The sequence below is a fragment of the Ahaetulla prasina genome, chromosome 2, assembly GCF_028640845.1.
Source record: "Ahaetulla prasina isolate Xishuangbanna chromosome 2, ASM2864084v1, whole genome shotgun sequence".
Classification (NCBI taxonomy): domain Eukaryota; kingdom Metazoa; phylum Chordata; class Lepidosauria; order Squamata; family Colubridae; genus Ahaetulla; species Ahaetulla prasina.
In genome coordinates, this window is record NC_080540.1 from 289430324 (window position 1) to 289448120 (window position 17797).

Consider the following 17797-nt stretch of genomic DNA (forward strand, 5'->3'; position numbering starts at 1 on the left):
CAAGGAGGCACCCGATCCCGCATATTGATGAAGGAGGCTGCAGCCATAGGCCTGTGGGCAGAAAAACATCTTCTCTCACTACAGGCAGCCCACATATCCGGAGTCGCCAACACACAAGCGGATTGGCTGAGCAGGACGACCATCGATCAATCAGAGTGGCAACTGCATCCGGATCTGTTTCTCACAATCACGATCAAATTCGGGCAACCCATAGTAGACCTCTTTGCCAGCCCGACCAACAAACAACTTCCAAGGTTCTTCTCCAGGTTCCAAACCCCAGGAGCAGAAGGAACAGATGCTCTACGATGTCAGTGGCCCCGGGGCCTTCTTTATGCCTTCCCCCCGACTCCCCTTCTGCCAAGGGTCATACAAAAGATCTTGGAACAGAAGGCAGAAGTTCTCCTCATAGCCCCTTACTGGCCTCGACGGAGTTGGTTTGCAGATCTGGTGAGCCTGTCCATCAATCCACCTTGGCGAATTCCACCGGATCAGATTTCCCTACGCCAAGGAGCCATTCTCCACCCAGAACCTCAATGTTACCAACTAGCCGTCTGGCACTTGACAGGGAGATACTAAAGAAAGAAAAGCATTCCATGGGGGTCATCTCCACCCTTCTGGCTTCTAGATGCCCATCCACAACGCGTATTTACGAGGCCGCATGGTCATCATTCCATCGCTGGTGTCTTAGACATCGAATAGAACCTACCTCTGCCTCCATTAGACATATCCTGCAATTCCTCCAGGACGGATTGGACAAGGGTTTAGCCACCAACACCATCCGCCGGCAGGTTGCAGCTCTTGCCACTGTTTTATTCTGTGACGGGACCTCCACACTTTCTCAACACCCCCGTATCCGACGTTTTCTGAGGGGAGCTTATAATCTGCGACCGCCTCCGGTACACAGATACCCTACCTGGGACCTGACCCTTGTCCTTCAGAAGCTTACGTCTTCCCCTTTTGAACCCTTGAGCTCCTCCAGTCTCAAGCTCTTAACCTTTAAGGTCGCCTTTCTCATAGCCATAACCTCAGCCCGCAGGATCTCCGAGATCGCTGCCCTTTCGGTCAGGAAGGACTTATTGATTTTTCACTCTAACCGAGTCATTCTCCGATTAGACCCTACCTTTCTTCCTAAAATAAACACAAGCTTTCATAGATCTCAAGAAGTCATCTTACCGGATTTTGTCCTCATCCCAAGCATCCATCGAGCGTCGATGGCACACGCTGGACGTAAGAAGGGCCCTGCGTATTTACCTCAACAGAACAGCTCCTTTCAGGAAGACAGAATCCCTATTTGTTTCCTTTCAACCAAGGGCTCTGGGCACCAAAGTCTCCCCATCCACCATAGGCAGGTGGATAAAAGCCTGTATTTCCATGGCCTACGACCAGCAGAAACACCATCTTCCAGGCCGCATCACTGCACACTCCACCCGCAGCGCGGCCACCACAGCTGCCTGGGCCACCCAGGCCTCTATCTTGGACATTTGCAGAGCAGCCACGTGGGCCTCTCCTTCGCCATTTATTAAAAACTACAAGATGGACCAATTTGCCTCAGCCGAGGCCTCATTCGGACGGAGGGTCCTGCAGCGAGTTCTTCCTGTTGCTGAGTCTTCCTAATCTTTCCTTTCCCGCCCTAGGGATATTTAGCTTGGGTATATCCCATTGCTTTGGACTCTCTTAGCAGCGTACAGGAGAAGGAACATTGGCTTACCTGAAGGTTCCTTCTATGTACGCTGCGTGAGAGTCCAACCCCTCCCTATTTTCACTTATTGTTTTTGTCTATATACAGGGATCTGGAGGTTATTGTTCCGTTTTTTCCAGTTTTCACATTGAGTTCGTCTTCTCCAATACCGCTTCTTCGTTAATAAACTGGAGCTAAACAGGAAGAGGAGGTGTGTTTAAACAAATTCAACTCAGTCTCTGGCCAATCAGATGAAGTTAACAACCCATTGCTTTGGACTCTCACGCAGCGTACATAGAAGGAACCTTCAGGTAAGCCAATGTTCCTTTTTATAGATTCAGAACAACTTTGCTTATTAGTGTCTGTCTTTGCTTTTGATATGTTACCCTCATACAGAGAGAGACAAATTTCAAATTCCGTTCCAAAACTCTGTCTCTTTCCATATGACAAATTATTGTGTTACGGTTTCCTTTGTGCATAAAGTGGCTAACTAGGCTTCCAAAGAGCCAATGAATTATCCTCTTTTAACTCCACTGCTGACATGTCGCGATAAGGAAATGTTTTTAGGGATTTCTGTATAGAAGGAAAACAAAACCGATAAAATTGTGGAAGGCTTGAAAACTTGAATTTTGTCCCTTTATTTATAGGGTATTGTGGTCTTTGATGGCTGGTATCAGAAGGAGTTGAGATGCAAGGCGTTAAATATTGAAAATTTTAAATCATGTTAAAATATGTTATTTTGTTGCCCTTAAGTAGACTCCCTCAAATAGCATTTTCATGACAACAGAATAGAAGTAGGCTTGCTATGGGGTCTTTACCTGGTGATCTCCCATCCAGCTATTAATCAAGTCCGATTGAGTTGTGAGTTTTTGCACCTCTTCTTTAGTCTTCAACTTATGACCACAACTGGGACTATTGTTAAGCAAGCCAGTTGTTAAATGTGTCACGCCCGATTTTACGATTATTATTTTTTGCCAGGGACAGAAATTTTGGTTGTTAAGTGAATCACTGCAGTTGTTAAATGACTTTCTTGTTGTTAAATAAATCCGGCTTTTCCCATTGACTTTGCTTCCAAGTCAGCCTGGAAGGCCGCAAACAGCCAATGCATTGATCCTGGGATATTGCAGCTGTTTTAAATACTTGCCAGCAGCCAAGTGCCCAAATTTTGATCATGTGTGTGTGTGTGCTGTGACAGTCATAAGTGCGGGAACAGGACATAAGACTTTTTTTTTCTATTGCCTTTGTAATTTCAGATGGTCACTAAATGAATGGTTGTAAGTCAAGGACTACCTGTCTCATTAATTGTAACTACATTGTCTTAATTGTGCAGACATCTATTAAATGAACATCAGTAGCGGTTTTCCCCATCCATTTAAAAACTTACAGCCATAATTGAGCCCAGAATTTCTGTTGCTGTGAGTTTTGCCCCATTTTATAACTTTTCTTGCCACAGTTGTTAAGTGAACCATTGCAGTTGTTAAATTAGTAACACGGTTGTTAAGTGAATCTGGCTTCCTCACTGACTTTGCTTTGTCAGAAGGTCGTAAAAGGGGATCGCATAACCCCAGAACACTGCAATATAGGTCATAAATGTGAGGCAGCTGCCAAGCATCTGAATTTTGATCATGCGTCCGTGGGAAATGCTGTAACAGTTGTAAGTGCGAAAAATAGTCACAGCTCACGTTTTCGTTACTGTTGCAACTTTGAACAGTCACTAAACAAACTGTTGCATGGTCAGGACCGTCTGTATTGCTGGGAATATATTTCAGAAATATATAAAGCAAAAATGATTTGCGTCCACCGTGATCTGATCAAAAATAGAATAGAATAGAATAGAATAGAATAGAATAGAATAGAATAGAATAGAATAGAATAGAATAGAATTTTATTGGCCAAGTATGATTGGACACAGAAGGAATTTGTTTTGGTGCATATGCTCTCAATGTACATAAAAGTAAAGAAAAGAAAGGAAAAAAAATACCTTCATCAAAGGTACATTTACAACACAAATGATGGTCATAGGTTGCAATTTAACCCTTAGTGATAGCAACAAAAAGTTACAGTCATACAGTCATAAGTGGAAAGAGATTGGTGATGGAAACGAGAAGATTAATAGTAGTGTAGATTTAGTAAATAGTTTGACAGTATTGAGGGAATTATTTGTTTAGCAGAGTGATGGCCTTCGGGAAAAAACTGTTCTTGTGTCTAGTTGTTCTGGTGTGCAATGCTCTATAGCGTCGTTTTGAGGGTAGGAGTTGAAACAGTTTATGTCCAGGATGCGAGGGATCTGCAAATATTTTCACGGCCCTCTTCTTGATTCGTGCAGCATACAGGTCCTCAGTGGAAGGCAAGTTGGTAGCAATTATGGTAAAATTATGGTAAAAATGGTTAGAAAATAGACTTGTCCTAAAATGCAAAGGACAGCGGTCAAAAACCCTTTGATCTAATTACACCTTCATATTACATTCACTCTGGTATTACCTGTTCGGGCTGTTTCTGGATCAAATGAGCGCTTGACAAGCAGGTTTAGTAGAACGAACAACTTCTGCAGTGTTTCTTCTCATGATGTTGGTTTTAGTGAGAATCAGAATAGAGCTGGAAGGGACCTTGGAGATCTTCTAGTCCAGCCCAGGGGTGAAATGCTCCTGGTTCAGACTGGATCGCCTGATCCGGTAGCGATGGTGGTGGGTGGTTTGGAGAATCGGTAGCAAAAATCCCTCCCCCCGCCCCAGTTGAGCTGCGCGATCATCAGAGGGTGTTTTTTTTTTACTTTTAAAAGCATTTTTTCTTCGGTCAAAGTGGTTGTAGAAAAAATGCTTTTAAAAGGTTCTGGTGATCAGGCAATTCAGCTGGGATTGTCAGAACCCTTTAAAAGCTTTTTTTCCTCTGGCGATCCCAGCTGAGTTGTCTGATCATCGCAGGCTTTTAAAAGCATTTTTTTCACAACCTCTTTGGCCGAAGAAGTTGGAGAAAAAATGCTTTTAAAAGTTAAAAAAAAAAGTTCACCACGCCCACTCAGTCACATTACCCCCACCACCACCAAACAACGCCCACAGAACTGGTAGTAACAAATTTTACATTTCACCCCAGTTCACCCCTGCTCAATCAGAAGATCAGAATCAGAATAGAGCTGAAAGGGACCTTGGAGGTCTTCTAGTCCAGCCCCCTGCTCAAGAAGGGGCCTCTGATGGCTCAACAGGCTAATGCAATCTGTTATTAACAGCAGCTGCTTGCAATTACTGCAGGTTCAAGTCCCACCAGGCCCAAGGTTGACTCAGCCTTCCATCCTTTATAAGGTAGGTAAAATGAGGACCCAGATTGTTGGGGGCAATAAGTTGACTTTGTATATAATATACAAATTGATGAAGACTATTGCTTGACATAGTGTAAGCCGCCCTGAGTCTTCGGAGAAGGGCGGGATATAAATGCAAATTAAAAAAAAATATTATTGTTGGTAATTAAGGAAATAGAATTAACAAAATATTAAAAAGAATTGATTAGAATTATGATTATAATAGGTAGAATTATAATAGCTAGATACTGGAAACTAGATGTGATTTTCAGAATAGAAGAGTGGAATTCTGAAATGTGGAAATTAGCTTTAAATGATAAAATGACATGTGATATTAAAATTAGAAGTGGTGTGTATAAAGAAGATATTTTCTGGAAGATTTGGAAACCATTCGTGGACTATGCGCTTGGAACATTGGACGCTTCGGTACCTGTACCTCGAGAACGTGGATTTTGGCAATCATGAGGACATATCCGAAGACCCAAATCTTCCTTTTTTTTATGTATAGCACAAGGGTGGAATAATGTATTTTCTTTTTTGTTTGTAATGTTAGAAAAAAGTAATAAAAATATTAAAAAAAAAAAAAAAGGAGGCGGCTCTCCTGTTTGAGCAGGGGGCTGGACTAGAAGACCTCCAAGGTCCCTTCCAGCTCTATTCTGATTCTGACTAAAACCAGCATTAGGAACCATTATGACAAGAACTTAAGAAGTTGTAACTTCTACAGTGTTTCTTCTCAGGTTCTCGTCATGATGGTTCCTACTGCTGGTTTTAGTCCTTTCCCACTTTTTTTGTTGTCGTATTGTGGAACTTCTGGTAGAATTTGGAACAAACTTAAAGCTAGTTCATTTCTTGCGTTGCTTATCGGCTTTCCTCTCTCCCCTCAAGACAAATGGTTTTGGTGATCTTGATGCCTTACAGAACGGACCATGGGCGTGACCATCTTAGCAAAACTCCTCTGTTATATATTACAGGCGGTAACTTCAACGTACGACCACAATTGAGCCCAAAATTTATGTTGCTGAGAAATTTGTTAAGTGAGTTTTGCCTCATTTTACGACTTTCTTTGCCACCGTTGTTAAATGAATCACTGCAGCTGTTAAGTTAGTAACACAGTTTGTTAAGTGAATCTGGTTTCCCCATTGACTTTGCTGGTCAGGTGGTCGCAAAAGACGATCACATGACCCTGGGACACTACAACGGTCATAAATGTGAGTCAGTGGACAAGCATCCGAATATAAATCATGTGACCACAGGGATTCTGCAACGGTCCTAAGTGTGAAAAATGGTCATAAGTCACTTTTTTCAGTGCCGTTGTAACTTCAAATGGTCACTAAACCAACTGTTGTGTTGTGCCTCGTCGTCCCTCCTCTCCTCAGCTGGGCCCCTCCCGTCTACACCCGGGCCTGTTATCAGACTCCGAGTGATAATGAAGATGAATGGCCTGTCATGCCTCCAGCCCCCGGCCCTGGCCCCATGCCCGGACAGGATGTCAGGAATGAACAAACAAACCTCACTCCTACAGTGTGTGAGCAGGTAGCCAGCCACGTGCTGGAATTACTGACAGCAGATCCAGCTGAAGAGAATTCAAAGTGGGAGGATCCTTGCTTCCGGAGATCTGAGAGGTGACACCAGCAAAAGGAAGGGAGGGGCAGGCCTGGATAAATGCTGAGTCATGGAGCCACACCCCACAGCCTATATAAAGGACCTGCTTTTGGCATTCCAACCTTGAGTCAAGCAAAGTCTCATCTAGTTTGCTGTTATCGGACTCTGTCGCTGAAGTCACAACTTGGACTCCTGCCTGCCCTGATAAACCTCGAAAGACTTTGATAAGCTGCAGAGGCTTCGTTGCCACGTTTGATGCGGACTGCCTAGACCCAGTCGTCGGAGGGGGAATGGGATACGACATGTTGTAAGTCGAGGACCTGTATTTCTCTTGCAATAGCAATAGCACTTAGACTACCACTTCACAGTGCTTTACACAGAGGTGAAATCCTCCGTGGTTTGCCACTGGGTTTCTGCCCGCGCATGCGCAGTGCGTACCAAATGCACACTGCATGCACATGTGCAGTATGCACCAAACACAAACTGTGTGCACATGCACACCAAATGAGTGCTTTGCACGGAAAAAGGTCACTTAACACGGTAAGTAGAACAATGAGGGGGGAACAGCTGTACCGTGCGATTTAGATTCGCTATAAAGCAGGATTTCCTGCTTTCTAGCGAATATAAATTGTGCGGCACAGCTAATTGTCGGAAATACCAGTTCAGACGAACTGGTAGCTTTTTTAACTAACAGTTCGCCCAAATTAGTAACCTTTATTACTACTGGTTCACCCGAACTGGTGCGAACTGGTAGGATTTCACCACTGGTTTTACAGCCCTCTCTAAGCGGTTTACAGAATCAGCCTCTTGCCCTCAATAATCTGGGTCCTCATTTTACTGACCTCAGGAGGATGGAAGGCTGAGTCAACCTTGAGCCGATCAGGATCGAACTCCTGGCAGTGAGCAGTCAGTTAGCCTGCAATACTTCATTCTACCACTTGCGGCGCCATGGGAATCATAAGGAAGCAACCACAATTGGGACGGAAATTTTGGTTGCGGTTATTAAGCGATTCATCACATGGCCAGATCACATTTTATCACATTTTTACCATGGTTACGTGAATCTCATGGCTGTTAAGTGAATCTCATGGTTGTTAAGCAAACCTGTCTTCCCTAACTGAATTTGCTTGTCAGAAGTTCACCGAGAAGGTTACAATTCATGATTGCGTGACCACAAGATACTGCAAACACTATAAATATAAGCCAGTTGCCAAGCACCTGAATTGCAGTCGTGGGACCATGGTATGGTACAATCGTGTGACGATGGTACGGTGCAACGGTCATAACTTTGAGGAGAAGTCAAACATCACTTTTATAACTTTGGGCCATCATCAAATGAACAGTCATAAATTGAAAATTACATTTCTCCCACCCCCCAATTCCCTTTCTTTCCTGACAAAAGTGCTTTGGAAGCCTATAGACATGCAATTTTTTTCCTAAGCCTTCAGTTAGTTCTTAAAGTACATGGTAATTATCTTTAGGTAGTGGACCTCAACATCCATCTCCTACTTTATTTCAAGCCTTGTTTAAAATGTATTTATGGAAGGGCGGGTGAAAATGTCTCCAGATTCTCTGAGAAGGGAGGTAAAAGAGGCAATTAATGCAGTCTTCTCCAGACCTTTCTCTAAGCTTCAAGCCATTTAATTAAGTTATTTGGAGAAATTGGATGCTCTTCTGCACTCTTTGGAAAGAGTGAGAGAAGCTCTACTCATGCAAAAAATGGTTATCCAGGTTCTAGATATTGTGTTCTTTTGTTCATCACAAGTTGTGCACTTACTCTCCCTCTCTTTCTAAGGACTTGCCATGATTTGATGAACAGTTCTTTCTTCCACTACGTTGCAAAATATTTTAAAGCGGGGTCCCCAATCCCTGGGCTGTGGCCCACTACTGGGCCGTAGCCTATTCGGAACCGGGCCCCGTGAGCAGCGGGTCGGTGTGCATCATGCACACAGCTCCATTTGTGCGAACGGCATGCCGGTGTGTGTTTACTGCATGAGCAGATAGCATGGCTCGATTCCCCTCCTGCCCCACCAGGCTGCCCAGTCACAATTGTTGAGGACCACTGTTTTAAAGCAATCACTTTACAAATGAATAGTATTGGCCAATCCTAGCTATGAATTGCGAATTCCTAGTGTTGGAAATCTGGTTCGGTTCCAAGCTAGGAGAAAGGCACTGAGACAAAATGGAGGCTGGAGGCTAATTGAAAAGAGGGTCCATTGATTGATGAAGCAGAAGCACATAGGTTCTGGTTCTGGTGCGGCTGACCACATGGAGTTGAGAGTGAGAGGTTTTAATACTTTCTCTTGGGCTTTGCACTTGAATTTCCTGTTCCTGTGCAAGAACATGTATTCTATTGGCTGTTGTAGGGGTCATAGCTGGCTCTGTAGGTTGTCTGAGCTAGGTTTGGTTGAAGTTTGGAGGGTGATGCGTTGTCCTTAGGAGACTGTGCAATGTAGTGAACTCTGCTGCTAAATGGTAGTTGGTTAATCCTGTTATATCCTGAAGGGCCATGTCTTAATCCTGTCATCCTGGAACTGAACGTCTTTTGTTTTGTAGATAGGATGGTCTTTCCTAGTCTTTCCTAATGAGCACAAAATATCTGCTGGGGGGAGGGAGCTGGGGCTCTGGGTTTCTGTCTCCCTTAAGTCTTTTTATTTCTCTTTTAGGGGAAATATTTTATTCTGCCTTTTTAAATATTTCTCAAAATATTTCATTCTTCTAGGAGGAGGGTGGCTTCCCACACCTAGCCAACCTTGAGTGATCTTGAAAAAGCTAATCAGGGTCAGCCCTGTTAGAACTTTGATGGAAAACTCTACAGGTACCCACCAAGGTTCAAATTCAAGCTGAGGTTTCAAGAACCAAGGCTCAGAAATATGCTAGAAAAGAAACTAACTATACCAAATTGTCTGAAAATGATCTCCACTAAAACTAAAACCAGCAAAAAGCTCTATTCTTTGACCTTAATCTCTTGTCTTGACTCTTACTGTAGAAGACAGGTTGTTGTCATCATAAATGTGAGTTGGTAGATCGACTCCTGTGTAATAGATGGCACCTTTTTTTTTTGTCTTTAGTGGCAAGCTATGGTAAAATCACATAATCTTCCTCTTTGCTTCGGTTCTTTGGTGCCCTAGAAGCAATTCGGAGAATTGAATAATAATTTTCATTTACGTTCGGAGTTATAGAAGCCATCATTTGAGAAGGGTTACTTCCTGTAGGAGTGTCTAAACTTCACATTCTATCTAAGGTGGCGTCAAAGTGAATTTGCTTAGGGTTTACGAGTATTAGGCTGAAATGGTGAACTTCAGTTTGCCATTGGATGCTGCTACATTCAATGGACTGAAGAATGCAGTTATCAGAGGATTGGAAACTATGAGAAGAGATCAAGGAAAATAATCCGGTACCTGTGCATTTTGGTTTTTTTGCCTAAATATAGAACCTTACCTTTTCACTATTGAATTTCATTTTGTTAGATAGCGCCCAATGTTCAAGTCTGTCAAGATCCTTCGGTAATTTGAGCCTATCTTCTGGACTGTTGGCTATTCCTGCCAGCTTGGGTGTCATCTGCAAATTTGATGAGTTCCCCATCTATCCCCTTGTCCAAGTCATTGATGAAGATGTTGAAGAGTTCTGTGCCTAAAACAGAGCCTTGGGGTACTCCACTGCATACTTCCCTCCATGTGGATGTAGTTCCGTTGAGGACTACACGTTGAGTGCAGTTGGTCAGCCAGTTACGAATCCATCTGGTGGTGGTGCTGTCTAACCCACATTTTTCTACTTTATCTAGTAGTAGGTTATGGTCTACTTTATCAAATGCTTTACTGAAGTCCAAGTAAATTATATCGACAGCATTCCTCTGGTCTACTAATTTTGCCACAATTGAACAGGGGGCTTCCGGTTAGAACCTTTGTGGCTCTTTGAGGGTTTAAGGTTGCCGACCCCTGATCTAATTGGACATGTAGAAACCCTTAGAAAGCAATCCCTCAGAGAGATCCCCCAGATTCTGATACCCTAATGTGAATGACACAGCACTGTAGTTTTAAATTTCAGAAAGACTGAATGTTAGAAAAACTATAGGACTGCAATGGACAGTAGCTGGACAGTAGAACCAATTCCTGAAGGCTGTAGGAAGACTTTCTTTGGTTAGATGTCATCAAACAGAAGCTAAATATTTTGTCAAGGATTTGGATGCTTGCACTGATCAATGAGATAGATTTGATGGCTTCTTCCAATCTACAATTCCGTGATTACACGAAGAGAAAAATATGTATAATGTTTAGAGTAGCATTCCACTGCATTACCAATTCTATACGTTACCATTAAATTATATTGAAGCAATGTTGCGATAAAGCTGTACTATTATCATGTGAAGAACAATTATACTTAAAGATCCTCAGGGTCTGTTGCTGTAAGTCTTAATTGAAATTTGTGAAAATGGTTGGAAACTTGGATTAAGGGTAGATGAAGACTGCCAAGTACTTAAAATTTGCATTTATAAGTCTTTATCTTTAAACAGATATTTCCAATCTTGCATGCACTACAGATATGTTCAAATGGTTTTCAGTCTGCTTTGAGTATAATAAGCCTGAACGAATACAATATTTATTTTTAAACAGACAGCTTTTAAGTACATTGGGTAAGGCAGAAAGATTGATAGGGGAGACATCAGGAGTCACATTATTAGCCTTAAACATGATTGAAGATTAAAAAAAATGATTAAAATTCAATTTGTTAATCTTGAAAGGGTAACAGAAAGTTATAAGAACAGACAGACGGAGCCCAAATCTTGAAACTAGTAAGACCTCAAAGCAAAAATTCACAAAAGATAACTTGTGTAGACAATCATGCTTAGGGTACAGATCTCTCCCTTGGATTTGGATGAAGTTTCTTTCTCCACCCATAAAGATCTTCTTTCCAGAGGAATTCATACATTATCCATAAGAGATAAAAGTATACTATTGTAGCATGTAAAACTTAGTTAATACAGAAAACTGTCAATTAGCCTTCTACAACCAGATAGTCTACAATTCCCATTGTCACCCTATGATACAGGGGCATAGCTAGAGGGTAATTAGGTTTTGGACAATTCACATAGATCTATAAAAACTAGAAGTTTAAAATGCATCCGTCAGTGCTAGTCCAAGTGTCCATTTTCGGCATGCATGCTTTGAAGCAGAGGTGGCTTTCAGCAGGTTCTGACAAGTTCTGGAGAACCAGTAGCAGAAATTTTGAGTAGTTCGGAGAACCGGTAAATACCACCTTTGACTGACTCTGCCCCCATCTATTCTCTGCCTCCCAAGTCCCAGCTGATCCGGAGAAAATGCGGATTTTGCAGTAACCTTCCCCTGGAGTGGGGAGGGAATGGAGATTTTACAGTATCCTTCCCCTGCCACACCCACCAAGCCACGCCCACCAAGTTATGCTACGCTCACCAAGCTACGCCCATGGAACCGGTAGTAAAAATTTTTGAAACCCACCACTGCTTTGAAGGATTTCTAATATATAAAAAATTAGTAAAACACAGGACATTTTAGAAGGTTTAGATGTGGAGAACTTTGCTTGTAGGCCTTGCGCAACTAAGAAGTTCATTAGTTGATTTTAGATCAGTCTGTTCCAACCTGATATATTGGGTTTTATAATTTCTCTAAAGGAAATGCTGGTTATAGGGTGATGTGATTTGTGATCCAAGTCACCTGGCTTAGAGCAGTTTGGAGAAAACAGACATATTGCAAAGTTCTGTCTTCATATAACTTCTTTATTTGCACAGATACCTCTGGATCTCATAAGCTAAGAAATTATGGGGTGTACTTGCCTAGCCAAAAGGACATAAGTCGAGATAGCAGAAAAGATCCCAGATAGTTCATCACCATTTATTGTTGGATATACATAATGCAGAAATGCGAGGCTATCTTTATTTTATACTGTATTTTCCCGGCTTTTCAGGAGAAAAACCTACATTTTCAAGGAGGGCTGTCCAGGGCTTTGGATTCAAAAGACAAAATATGATTTGAAGCACCTGTAACTGAGCATATAGCATCTGTTAAGGTCATCTTAAAGCAGCTGCATCATTTTTTGGGCTCTTGAGACAGTTCTCTGCAAGACACTACGTAATCCAAAGGCACATTTAATTTCCAGTGTTCCTGACTGGTGTTGCAAATGCAGCCAATTCACAGCATTTTAAAGAAACAGATAGATAAAGATGTTTGCACCATGACTCTAGATTTCATATACATTATATACATGGAGCATCCAGTTCCAGAGTTGGGTGCTCCAACACTGGAAGTTTTCAAGAAGAGATTGGACAACCATTTGTCTGAAATGATATAGGGTTTCCTTCCTGAGCCGGGGGTTGGACTAGAAGATCTTCAAGGCCCCTTCCAACTCTGTTATACCTATTGTTGACATGGGAGGAACTTCAAAGCCAACCAGCATTATATTAGAGGTAAACTTTCATCCAATGTACAGGTAATCCTCAACTTACGACCACAATTGAACCCAAAATGTCTGTTGCTAAATGAATCATTTGTTAAGTGAGTGTTGCCCCATTTTGTGACCTCTCTTGCCACAGTTATTAAGTGAATCACTTCAGTTATTAAGTTGGTAACACGATTGTTAAGTGAATCTGATTTAGTCTTGTCAGAAGGTCACAAAAGCTGATCACATAATTTTGGGACACTACAACCATCATAAATATAAGCTAGTTGCCTAGCATCCAAATTTTGAAGCTGCAACAGTCGTAAGTGTGAAAAATTGTCATAAGTCCCTTTTTTCATTGCTGTTGTAACTTCGAACAATTGCTAAATGAATTGTTGTAAGGCAAGGACTCCCCCTATGTTTAATGTCCAATTGCTTTTCTACCAGCCTTCAAGACCAGCCTCAACCTTGCAAAACACTTCTGTAATATGTTCTTTCTCAGAAGGCCGGTGGCACTATGGGTGGGATCAGCCAGTTTGGACTGGTTCGGGCGAACCGGATGTTAATTTTAATCTGGTTCGCTGAACTGGTAGTTGCGAGGACTGGCTGACCCCGCCCACTCTGTCCCTCCCAAGAGTCTCCATGCAGCCTGTTTTGGATACCAGGTAAGTGCAGAGCCTGCACGGAGGCTCTGGGAGGGTGAAAAATGGGCCTACTGGAAGTCCAGAAATGGGCCTGTTTCTGGCCTCTGGAGGGCCTCCGGAGCGTGGGGGAGGCCGTTTTCACTCTCCTGGAGGCTCGAGGAAATCCTCCGAAGCCTGGGGAGGGTGAAAAACGGGTCTACCGGAAGTACCGGAAGTCTGGAAATGCGCCCATTTCCGGCCTCTGGAGGGCCTCCAGAGCTTGGGGGAGGCCGTTTTTGCCCTCCTGGAGGCTCAAGGAAAGCCTCTGGAACCTGGGGAGGGTGAAAAGCCTTCCCTCACCATGATGCAGGAGGCCGAGTAGGCCACGCCCCCATGACAACGCCCACCCAGCAACCAGGCAGCGAACTGGTTGCTAAAATTTTTCAATCCCACCCCTGGGTGCCACCCTCTTGAGGTGGAGTAGCACAAGAAGGGTAAATGCCCTCTGTGTTTTAATGTCAGAAAGCAGAGAAGTAACCTACAGGTTGAAAAAAATCCTAGGACCACGGTTAAGGACTTTTGTTGATCTTGTTAAGTGAAGCAAGCTAAGTGGAGGAACCTTCTTTGGCTCAGCAAGGAGTATTTCCCTGCCAAAGGTCAGAGCTTGGTTTCACTGACCAGATTTATGGAACATCTTACCTTGCCTCAGATAATTAGCACATTTTGATTGAAAGTGCTTTTGACCTGCCCCTGAAGTATTACTATTGGTAATTACTTGGCCAGCCTTGGTTCTGGAAATACACTGGGAGACAAACTTAATGAAATCATTTTGGAACCTCTCATTGAAGCAGATCTGTCAATTCTTGCATTTTGCTGAGGAATTAATTTTGCTAGAGACTTGAAAGTTCCACCGAAGCTCCTACAACGCTTAAGTTCTTCTAAGACTTGCTGGTTGTATGTGACTTAGCTCTGATCTATATTTTTTTAAAAAACATACATCTTTTATAAATCTACTAATACACCTAAAGATATTTCTTGTTTTGTTCCTATTAAAGCATCACAATTGGTTTTCTTTTTCTGCCTACTGGGGCATCTGTACACCTCTCAGGTGATAGAAATTGTTAGAATTTAATTTTTTGAAGTGTCAAGACTTTCTATTTCCCAAAAGCAAAGGGAGGTTTGAAAATCATTCCATATCTGGAAAAATGCTGCTGCAGAATTGTGTGTTTTAATAGTCATATTTGGTGTAAAGCTTGGTTGTGAATCATCACTTAATTCTTGTTCTTTTACTGTCACACAGAATCTATTTTATAATGTTATTTTCATCCTCCCAACTTTTGCCTGTAAGCATTTAACTGTGCCTCCGGAAGCTATATTTAAATGCCAAATCCTGGTTTGTTTAGCTAACTGAAGTGAATGAAATGCACGTGGTTCATTCACATCCAACAAGGGCTGATGTGTGAATACAGACTTTGTTGATAAAGGCTATGTATTTTATTCAACTAGTAACACACACACACAATTTATAAAACAGTTCTCATGAATTGTAGTCCTATAGAGGTAGTTCCTGACTTACAATAACAATTGAGCCCAGACAATGATTAGTTGGACGAGAAATTTTGGGCATAATATTCAATTAGATCAATGGGATAGATTGTGGGAGAGAAACTACAGACTAACGATGTCAGCTGCTTACAAGGAGAACCTTTACAAAATGTAAAGGTGGTACCTTGCTCAATAGTAGTACCTGTGAGAGGGATCTTGGAGTCTTAGTGGGTAACCATTTAGATATGAGCCAGCAGTGTGCAGCAGCTGTTAAAAAAGCCAACACAGTTCTGGGCTGCATAAACAGAGGGATAGAATCAAGATCACGTGAAGTGTTAGTACCACTTTATAATGCCTTGGTAAGGCCACACTTGGAATATTGCATCCAGTTTTGGTCGCCACGATGTAAAAAAGATGTTGAGACTCTAGAAAGAGTGCAGAGAAGAGCAACAAAGATGATTAGGGGACTGGAGGCTAAAACATATGAAGAACGGTTGCAGGAACTGGGTATGTCTAGTTTAACAAAAAGAAGGACTAGGGGAGACATGATAGCTGTGTTCCAATATCTCAGGGGTTGCCACAAAGAAGAAGGAGTCGGGCTGTTCTCCAAAGCACCTGAGGGTAGAACAAGAAGCAATGGGTGGAAACTGATCAAAGAAAGAAGCAACTTAGAACTAAGGAGAAATTTCCTGACAGTTAGAACAATTACCGTATATACTCGAATATAAGCCGATCCGAGTATAAGCCGAGGTCCCCAATTTTACCCCAAAAACTGGGGTAAACTGGGGACTCGAGTATAAGCCGAGGGTGGGAAATGAGGCACCTACCGGTTGGGGAAACCCTCCCTCCCTCAGCTGAGAAGGCTGGCGGCTCCCCCGCCCCGCCCTCTCACTGCACCGGCAGGGCTTCCGTCCGGTAAAATGTGAAAAAAAGAAAAAAAAAAAACTCGAGTATAAGCCGTATATACTCGAGTATAAGCCGAGGGGCTTTAAAAAAAAACAAAACTCGAGTATAAGCCGTATAGACCCGAGTATAAGCCGAGGGGACGTTTTTCAGCACAAAAAACGTGCTGAAAAACTCGGCTTATACTCGAGTATATACGGTAATAAGTGGAACAACTTGCCTTCAGAAGTTGTGAATGCTCCAACACTGGAAATTTTTAAGAAAATGTTGGATAACCATCTGACTGAGATGGTGTAGGGTTTCCTGCCTGGGCAGGGGGTTGGACTAGAAGGCCTCCAAGGTCCCTTCCAACTCTGTTGTTATGTTATGTTATGTTTTATCGATGGCATCTGCCACCAGTGAGATTGGCCAAGACGTTCTTGAACAGGTCCCTGGAATGTTGGCGGTGCGATTATAAACAAGGAATCTTCTACCACATGTAGTGGACCTGCCCTAAAATTAGAAAATACTGGTGTAAGATAAGAAAATGTCAGGAGGGGATAAGAGAACAGAACTTTTTCTCTTGGGCATCCTCGAAGGGAAAATGGAGAAAAAATTGCAATATATCATAATACACATATTAACCGCAACTAGAATTGTCCTAGCACAGAACTGGAAACAACCAGATATTCCTCCAGACCAAATTATAATAATAATAAAAAATCTATGATTGTGCAGAAATGGACAGACTGTCCATGGAAATGAAGGAGAGGAAAGAAACTGAGTACCAAATTTGGAACAGATGGTATTCCTGGCTTGAGAGGAGACGAAAAAGATAAGGGATAATTTGTTAAATATAATAAGTAGAAGGTAAAATTGTTGACGAAATAGAGGGTATGAAATTGAACTATGAATAGAGGTAATTATAATATAAATAAGGATGTAATTTATGATAGAGAGATATAGAATTTTTGTAAATACGCTTGTTATGATAGAGATACCAATATAGAAAAGCTGTTATTAGTGGAATTTTTTTTTATGTTGTTGTTTTATGTTGTTTTTTTCTTTTTGTGTTGTACTTTTGTACTGTGTTTTAAATGTTGGGAACTTCAATAAATACTATTTTAAAAAGAAAAAACAATTGAGCCCAATTTTTCCATTGCTAAGCGAGACAGTTATTAAGTGAGTTTTGCCACATTTTATAACCTTTCTTGCCACGGTTGTTAAGTTAGTGACATATTTGCTTCTAATCCTGGCTTCCTTATCAAGTCAAGTCATCGACTTTGCTCACCAGAAAGTTGCAAAAGGTGATCACATGACTCCAGGATGCTGCAACCGTCATACCCTGTTTCCCCTAAAATAAGACATCCTGTTGTGTCTGCGCCCCCCGAGCCGAGCCCCCTGCCAGAAAGTGACTTGGAAAGTGAGAGGGAAGGGCCATCAGGACTTATCTCGGGAGCACCGGCTTCCCTGGCTCAGCTCCAGGAGCCAGAGGCAGGTCAGGTGGAGGAGATAACGAGGCCTCCGTCCCCTGACTCTTCCCCCCCACAGGCCATGCCTCCAGACTCAGCTGATGGCAATCAGGCGTGGCTGGACCCTAGGTTTCGTAGGCAGGAGAGGCGGGAACAACAGAAGCAGGGGTGGGGCAGGCCTAGGAAGTGCTGAGTCATAGAGCCACACCCCACAGGATATAAAAGCAGCAAGGGCTGCTATGCCTCTTCGTAGCAGGCAAATCAACTGCTTGACTAGAGCTGAAGTACTGTT

General features: G+C 42.5%; 1 protein-coding gene across 1 annotated transcript in view; it reads left to right on the plus strand.

The window, feature by feature from the left end:
- The first annotated feature begins 1213 nt into the window (after positions 1-1213).
- The window catches only part of MYO5B (myosin VB), a 322900-nt gene continuing 306316 nt past the window's right edge, over positions 1214-17797 (plus strand). Inside the window, exon 1 of the mRNA XM_058170954.1 lies at positions 1214-1989. Coding sequence (XP_058026937.1) covers positions 1930-1989 — 60 coding nt within the window. The 5' untranslated portion in view covers positions 1214-1929. The remainder of the gene's footprint in view (positions 1990-17797) is intronic.